The sequence below is a fragment of the Euleptes europaea genome, chromosome 3 (genome assembly GCF_029931775.1).
Source record: "Euleptes europaea isolate rEulEur1 chromosome 3, rEulEur1.hap1, whole genome shotgun sequence".
In the NCBI taxonomy this organism is placed as follows: domain Eukaryota; kingdom Metazoa; phylum Chordata; class Lepidosauria; order Squamata; family Sphaerodactylidae; genus Euleptes; species Euleptes europaea.
In genome coordinates, this window is record NC_079314.1 from 10,584,955 (window position 1) to 10,593,133 (window position 8,179).

Consider the following 8,179-nt stretch of genomic DNA (forward strand, 5'->3'; position numbering starts at 1 on the left):
TGCCTGGAATGAATCGGGCCCCACCTATTGCCGCCACCGCCAGCCCCCCAGGCTCACCCATCTGGCTTTGCAAGAAAAACAGCACCAGAAGATGCCAGGCAGGAAAGCCCTGCGCTTCTTCCCGTAGGGCAGCGCCCCACGGACGCTCTGCAGGAGTGGTGCTGGGCGGGGGGGTGGGGGCAGCGGCTTCCTTCCTCCAAGGACCTCTCGCATCCCTGCCAGGGCCGGGTCCAGGTGCGCCCCTCTTTCCTGGGCACGCACAGCCCGGACTCGTCGGTGCCGAAGCCGGGTGTCCGCCCACAGCCTGAACCAGGCCCCGGGGGCGGTAGGGGCTGGGGCCAGCGTAACGCTCCGGGACTTGAGGCCGCCGGCCTCCAGCAGAGCAGTCCCTCCCGTCCCTGGCGGACAGCTGCCCTCAAGCCCGCTCGGCCTTCGGGGAAGCGGAGACGCGACCAAGCCGGAGACCGACCGACCGACCAGCCGGCCGGCTTGGAGGGCAGCTGCCCAGCCCAGCCTCCCCCCGGCCGGGCCCCGTACCTGTGCTCCCGGGGCTCCCGCCGCCAGCGGTCCAGAGGAGCTTCCCCGACGTGGCTGCCGAGGAGGAAGGGTTGCACCCCGGCACCTCTCCGCCCAGAGCCCACCCCCGTCCTCAGGGGCCCCGACCCCCAGGCGTCGGGCGGGCAGGCAGCCCCTCCCCCCCCGCCCCTCCGCCGCCCTCGCAGCCGGGACCCTCCCTCACCTGGCCCGGGGCGCACACCTGCCTCGCTTGGGCACCCTTTGTCCGGACCGCTCGCCCGCGCACCGGCCAAGCACGGGTTAAGAGAGACACGCTGGCTCCGCCCACGGTGGGCGGGGCTGCCCTTGAGCCGCCGAGGCCCTTTTCGGCCCGTCCCATTTTCTCCCTCGGGAGGGGGGAGGCGGAGCTGCCCAAGGCCCCTGCCCGCGCGTTCTCGAAGCGGAGCCTCTCTGAAAGGACTCCCCCGGCCCTGTCGATGGTTCCTCCTTCCGTGGGAAAAGGCCGGAGAGAGGACAGGGCGCGGCTCCTGGGGACGAACCATTCCAGGCAGCGGGGAGGGGTGGTAGTGCTGCTGACTCCCCGCATCTCCGTCTCCCTCCTCCAGTAGAGGCGGGGCAGGGGCCGAGGGTGCGCGCGTCCTCGTGCACGGCGCGGGGGTGCGAGCCCCACTGCCCGCGCATCCCATCCGGAGCTTCTCGGGGTCTGCGGGCTTGCAAAGGATCGCGGCGGGAGCGGCGCCTGGGGTTGCACGGCCGCGCCTTCCTTTGCAGGCAGCCCTTGCACGAGAGCCGGCGGCCGGCGCCTGCTGCAGCCTTGGAGCCGGGGGCCAGCTGGCGCGGGGGCCACGGGCGGCCGGCTCCCGGGACGAAGAGGCTCGGCGGCTAAGGAGGCGGCGGCGGCAGCGGCGATTGCTGCACGGCGATTGCTGCACGGCAGTCCCCCCCGTCCCGTCTGTCCCTCGCTCGCCACCACCATCAGGGCTCGGAGCCGGGAGATCATAGGAAGGGGGCTTTTATTGGCGCGCACGGCTCCGCAGCGAGGACCAGCCTCCAAATCTCCGGGGCTACAAAGGACTCTGTCGTCGGGCGGGCGGGCGGACGGGCGGGCGGGTTGGCCGCACTCCTCGTGGGCCCGCCGGTCAGTGGTGGCTGGCGATGTGTTGCAGGAAGGGCTGGAGGGCCGGGCGGGCCCGAGGGCCGTGCAGCGCCGCGGCCGCCGGCGGCGGGAGGGTGCTCCTCTCCAGGCCGGGCTCTGCCAGCCAGTCGTCGAGGGGCTGCCAGACGTGGGGCCCGGGCCGCGCGGCGGCGGCCGGCTCGAAGACCTCCGACGGCGCTCGCTGCCAAACAAAGATGGGGAGGCGCGTTACTCGCCGGCAGGCACCCCTGGAGAGCCCTGCCTGCCTGGGGGCCCCCTCTGCTGGGGCTGCCTTCCTTCCGGGGTCCCTCGTCCTCCCGCAGTGGCCGCGCCCTCCCAGGAGCGGTGACCAGCTTGCTGGGGGACGGGGGCATCTCTTGGGCTGGATGCCCACACCGGGAATCCGGGCAGCCCTTCCTTGACACGGGCGGGGCGGGGGAGCTCTCTGTCTCCCATCACCCCGACCCCAGGACCATAACGAGGAGGGCAGACGCTGCCCCTGTGGCATGCAGATAGGAAGGCAGAACTGCCTTTCCTAGCGGGATGCTCCTCCTCTCTGCATGCCACAGGGGCGGCGGCTGCCCTCCTCAGCCCCCTAGCTATGGCCCTGCGCACCCTCCAATGCACCTGCTCCGGGGCTGCAATGTCCCTCCTGGCCGCCCAGCCAGGGCTGCGGATGATGTTCTGAGGGGGGACAGACCCAAAGGGGATCTGGCGGCATCCAGACTGTTGGGGAAGGACCCTGGCTGCTCTCCTCTTGGCTGCTGCCCCTTGGCATGGTCAACAGCACCGGAACCTCATGCTCCCCCACCCCCAGGAATAACAGGAACCTCAGAACCAGGAAGCAGGGATTCCCCCTCCCCACAGTCTCATCACTCAGGCGGGAGAGATCCTACTTTTCACTCCTGAATGTTTTGCTGTCTTCTGCAAAACTGACCTGTCCACCAGCTCCTCCCACCCTCAGCTGGTCTCTGAAAAAGTTAAAAATGTATCTGTGGCATCTTTTCCTGCTGACTCAGCTCTTTGCTTCTGAGCTGTTGACCCAGCTGGCATTGCAAATAGGGGGTGCCTATATAGTCAAAGCTCTTCTGGCACGGTCTAAGTCCTTGTTGGTATCCGTGCCTTAGTAACTTCTGCAGTAGACTTCTGCAATGCCCTCTGTGTGAGACTGTCCTTGAAGACTGTATGAAACTCCTGCCGGTGCAGAATGGCTGCCCTCTTCCTTTGGTCTGGTGTCAGCCGCTTACATCATCCCACACCAGTGCTAATTCAGTTGCACCAGCTAATTGTAGCTTCCCCAAGCTGGATTTGTCCTTTCAAGCCCCAGAGTCTCTGTAACTGGTTCCATCTGCAAGAGCCTCCCCCCTCCCCAAGATCTTGGGTCAGTTGGAGAGGCCCTGCTTCAAAAGCTCACCTCGCAGGGTGAGACCTTGGGTCTGGCTCCCAGCGGCCCCAGGGCTGCCTCAGTGGCTGCTTCGGAGCATTGCTGTGCTGTTCCCTCCCCACCTTTGAGAAGTTTGCTACTCTCCATCTGTGCTTATTTTACGCCGGGGTGGGGGAGCTATTTTGTTTTGTTTGAGAGTTCTCTTGATGTAACAGCTAGATTCCAGTCTAGTAGCACATTGGAGACCCACAAGATTTTTGAGGCGTGAGCTTTTGAGAGTCAAGAGCAGACCTTCATCAGACAGAAGACCAAAGGAGCTTTGACTTATCCCAGAAAACCTTGTTGGCCCTTAAGGTCTGGAATCAAGCTTTTCTACCTGCAGACCAACATGGCTACCCTCTGAAACGTCTTCGTGGCTTTCCTTGCGCTGCCATGGTCTACTCTTACTTGTGATCAATTTCTTTTATTGCTCTGTTAAGTTTTCATTTCCCATACTTTGAAGCCTTCTGCACCTCACTGAACGGCCGGCAGCCTGAATGACATGAAGAGGACACACGCGCACACACATGCGCACACCCTGCTGCCCTGGGCACCTTTCCCCACCCTGCAGGCACCATTTTTACAAGTCAGCAGGTGAGGGAGGGGACCAGGGTGAGGGCTGTTTGGCCTTTGACTCCAGGTGCAACAAATGTCTTTGGCCGGCATTGTGGCTGCCCTCCTGGAGGCAGAACCTTTGCACAGGGCTTCACTTGCTTTAACAGAAGGCAAAGCAAAGGTTGGTCAGAGCAGAGGTTGGTCTGTCAGTGGCCAAACGAAACCTCCGTGCTCACAAGCAGGGCCTCCCTCCCACAGCGCATGCCTTGAAAGCCAGCGCATGCCTTGAGAGCCAGCATGTAGTGGTTAAGAGCGGTGGTTTGGAGCAGTGGACTCTGATCTGGAGAACTGGGTTTGATTCCCCACTCCTCCACATGAGCAGTGGAGGCTAATCTGGTGAACTGGATTTGTTTCCCCACTCCTCCACATGAAGCCAGCTGGGTGACCTTGGGCAAGTCACACTCTCAGCCCCACCTATCTCACAGGGTGTCTGTTGTGAGGAGGGGAAGGGAAGGTGATTGTAAGCCGGTTTGAGTCTCACTTAAGTGGTAGAGAAAGTCTGCAAATAAAAACCAACTCCTTCCTTCTCCTCCTTCCTTCCTTTGTTCCCTGTGACTGGACTTCTCACTGCAGCACAGGGCTGGCCACTGGGACCAACGGCACGCTGGACTAGCTGGACCCCTGGCCGGATCGAGTGGAGCTTTTGTGCTGTTCTTAACTCTGAAGCAGGTGACTGTGCACCCAAGGAGGAACAGGAGGCAAGTGGCGCCCCGAGAGCCTTCCTAGCACTTCCAGGAAAGGCTTTCTTTGCTCCGCCTGGCTGGGGGCTCCATGCTGCTCCCTGGCTCTCCCTGAGCCCACTCAGCAGGAGGACACTGAGGGATACCATCAGCTCTTTCTCGGAGGTGGACCAAGAGCTTGGCTTGCAGGGCCCCAACAGGCATTAGCAGCATGTCAGACCCATGTTTGAGGTAGGCTGGGCACAGGCCCACCACTCTTACCCCATTTGCCCCCCTGCCCATTAGTGAGGGGCATCGTTTCACTGTGACCGGGCGGGTTGAGCCGTGGCTGTTACCTGCATGGTGGGCGAAAGCATCAGGCTCTGAGGCAGGCAGGGGCCCTCCCTGGCGCTGGACTCTGGCAGGGACGTGGCGCTGCTGCTGCTCCCCTTCCCCCAGCCTGCCGTGTCCTCGGGTGAGGACTGGCCCAACAGGATCAGGTTGTTGAAGGTGAGGTCGGGCTGCGTGTGGCGGGAGGCCTTGCGCTGCTTGGGACTGCTGTGCCGGTTCCTGTAGTAGGCCAGGATGGGTTCCTGCTCGTGGCGCAGGCGAAAGTTCGGGTGGAGGGTCTTGCGCCGGCCAGAGGCTGCCTCTGCGGGGCCAGAGAGGGGCTCATAAAGCCCTCCTTCATCCCACACCGTGAGGGGCAGGTCCTGGCCTGCTTCGGCCAGGCTGAGGTCGTCCATTTGGCTGGTGGTCCGCTGGACACTGTGGGCGTTCTCCTCCGGGAAGGGCTCCTGTGTGGCATAGAAGCGCTCCTCTTCCAGGGCGCCGTACAGCTGCATGCCCTCCTCCTCGTCCCCAGCCTTGCCGCTGGTGGGCAGGGACTCCTGCAGGCTCCGCAGGCACGCCTGGTAGTACTGGGTGCCGCTGTAGTTCTGCTTCAGCGGCTGTGTGGAGACGTAGGGGTGCTTCAGAGCTGCGCTGGGGGTGATGCGCTCATGGGAGTCCCAGGTCAGCATCCTCTTGATGAGCTCCACCATGCTCCGCAGGTCAAAGTATTCGGCCAAGGCCTCAGTGTCCGGGTAGATCATCTTGTGGACATTCAGTGTTTCCATCTGGTCCAGAGACTTCAGCACATACTTCCTCCTCTCCACCGACTTCACCTTGGTGTCTGCCAGGTACTCAGCCGGTGTTTTCAGCTGCCAGGCGTTGGTCGTCTCCTGATGCTGCCCCCTTTTGAAGAAGAGATGGGCCTTCCGGGCCGCATTGAGGAGGGTGTGCCGGGGCATCCCTTGGGTCTCGCAGATGTACCTTATCTGGTCGTATTCGTTGTTTCCAGGGTACAGGGGCCAGCCGAGGTGGAGCTCCGCCATGACGCACCCCAAGGACCACACGTCTACTTTCTCACAGAATGGCAAGCCCAGCAATATTTCTGGGGCCCGATAGAACCGGGACTGGATATACGGCTCTTTGACATAGCGCACCTCGTTGAAGATGCTGGCCGAGCCAAAGTCGATCACCTTGACGCGGAAAGGGTATCTCACCTGGTCTACCAGCATGATGTTCTCGGGCTTCAGGTCTGCGTGGATGATGGACAGCTCTTTCAGCTTGGACAGGGCTCTGAGCACCTGCGTGGTCACAGTGCGGATGTGCCGGACGGGCAAAGGGGAGAAGTTGTGCTCTTTCTGAAAGTCAAAAAGGTTCTGCTCTAGGAGTTCAAAGACCAGGTAGAACTTGAGCTCGTCATGGAAGAACTCGTGGAACTGGACGATGTGTGACTCCTCTGCATCCACCTCCGCCATGGTCTGCAGTAGCTTCAGCTCATTCTTGATGATCCGGCTCCGGTAGGAGTCGTTCTTCAGGATCTTAATGGCCACCATCTCCCCGCTGCTCCGTTTCCAGCTCTTCACCACTTCCCCGAAAGTGCCCTTCCCCAGGATCTCGAACACGTCGTAGTAGTCAGACGCCGACTCAATTGTGACCATCGTTCTGGGCTCGGCCAAGCTCAGAAACGCGGGTGCAGAGTGGCTCCTTGCAAGCAGAGGCTCGGCTTTCTTGGAGCAGAGAGAACCCGGCCCTTCTCTGGAACAGCAGGTGATGTCACAGTCGGCTCGGTTCCAAAGTTGCCGCGCGAAGAAGGTTCTGTTGTGGAGGTTGGCGGCCTCCCCCACGTTGGAGCAGCGGGCAGGACTTTCTGGTCAGCATGTCACGGGCAAGGCACCCCCTGACTCCCTCATGGCAGCCGTTGCCTTCAAACAATCACTCCAAAGGACCCAAACCTTATTCCCACACTCAGTGTTTGGAACAGGTGCATTTTTCAGAAATTGCCTATTCCCTGGGGAACCCGTAACACCTCTGGATGTGGGTGGAATGCTCCTGCCCAGAGTTTTATTTCCCCAAACGAAGGGGGCCCTCCTCCTTTATTCCCTTCCCCCTTTTCAGAAGGTGGCTTGACTGAGCAGGTGCTCCGGTGTGGCCGTGATCCTCAGCACCGGCAACCCCCTTCTTTTCTCCAGCGGAGGTGGGGCTGCAGGCCTTGCTCACTTCTGACCCCTTTGTTCCTGCTGCTGGACTTTGAAGCTGAAGACAAGTGAATGGTGCACCGTTTTGTCTATGTCGAGAGGTGTGGTAGGAGATTTTTCCTGTGGAAAGGAGAGGCTTTTGCAAAGTTTGAGGGCCCCCAGCACAGAGATATCAGGGGACTCGCGCACGGGAGCTGCGGCCGAACCGGCTGCCCCTTCCTAGCTCACCCCACATTCCTACTGTGGCACGGCTGATGGAAGAGAGACCTATTGCACAAAAGAGACTGTATTTCGTTATGGAGAGTTGCTGCACACAAAGGCCACAGAAGTCAAGCCAGGCCCTCGAAGGAAAGCTAGGCAGGGCGAGAGATGATCGTAAGGATGTGTGAGTTTTCTTGGACTTTGTGTGTAGCAGAGTTTCATTTTGTGAGGGTCTTCCAAGGCAGCCTCTGTAGGGATTGGGGTGTGAGGTGGTAGGCGCTGCCTTGGCACAAGACCCCTCAGCCACTGTGCCCAATAGGCTCACTCGGCAGATCCCATGGAAGGCCTGGGAAGCCCCATGCCCCACCAAGGGACTAAGGGGTCCCACTCCCAGATGCTTCCAGTGAGCCAAACCCTGCAAGAGGCAGCCAAAGCCCTAGCTAACCTCACCTGGCTGCTCTCGGTTGGGGTCCACATGCTGCAGACCTGCCCCAGCGGGGCTGTGAAGCTGGAGCAGCCTCACCCAAGACGCTTGTGTAGACCATTCCTGGCGCCCTCTGGGACCCATCCCTGCCCCCGCTTTGCATGGGCCAATAGCGGAAGTCAGAAAAATGGCAGAGACCTCTCCCACGCACACACAGCACCCAGATGTATTGACAAACATTTCCACACACACACAACTGGCAAAGACCATGCAAAATGCAGTAAAGTTAGTCCACAGATTAATTTTATTCAAACCCAGACTGGGAAGTGGGAGAAGAATGCATCAGGGATCCACAGAACATCTTTATTTTTAAAAAATAACTCAACATACCATCTGGCAGAGGTGGTTACTGGGGATTTTAGTGGCAAGAACTTGAAGCCCATCACAGCAGGCCTGCATGGTTAAGAATTAGGCTCAAAGACTTCTGTACATCTCAGAACAACAAGATATTATTTCTGCTGCTGCCCCTTTCTTGAGCTATTGGGGGCAGCATCCATCTTTACCCCCCCCCCCCACACACACACACGGGCTTGCTTCCCAATGCAAACAAAGCCAGCTTTCCTTTGGAAAACGGCACAGAGATATTTCACAGTTGCAGGATCGGAACTACTTAAATGCTCA

At 60.5% G+C, this 8,179-nt stretch overlaps 1 protein-coding gene across 1 annotated transcript; it reads right to left on the reverse strand.

Moving 5' to 3' along the window:
* Positions 1 to 1,655: 1,655 nt before the first annotated feature.
* Positions 1,656 to 6,409, reverse strand: HIPK4 (homeodomain interacting protein kinase 4). Its single transcript, XM_056846325.1, has 3 exons — positions 4,705 to 6,409; positions 2,279 to 2,335; positions 1,656 to 1,853 (listed from the first exon to the last, which is right to left on the reverse strand). The coding sequence occupies exons 1-3, from the start codon at positions 6,334 to 6,336 to the stop codon at positions 1,656 to 1,658; spliced, it is 1,887 nt and encodes a 628-aa protein (XP_056702303.1). The 5' UTR covers positions 6,337 to 6,409.
* Positions 6,410 to 8,179: the final 1,770 nt, after the last annotated feature.

Coding starts and splice junctions, on each gene's coding strand:
- HIPK4 (XM_056846325.1), bottom strand. CDS start 6,336: ATGGTCACAATTGAGTCGGCGTCTGACTACTACGACGTGTTCGAGATC. Junction 2,336..4,704: donor TGCTTTCGCCCACCATGCAG/GTAACAGCCACG, acceptor GTCCCCCCTCAG/AACATCATCCGCAGCCCTGG. Junction 1,854..2,278: donor ACATTGCAGCCCCGGAGCAG/GTGCATTGGAGG, acceptor TTTGTTTGGCAG/CGAGCGCCGTCGGAGGTCTT.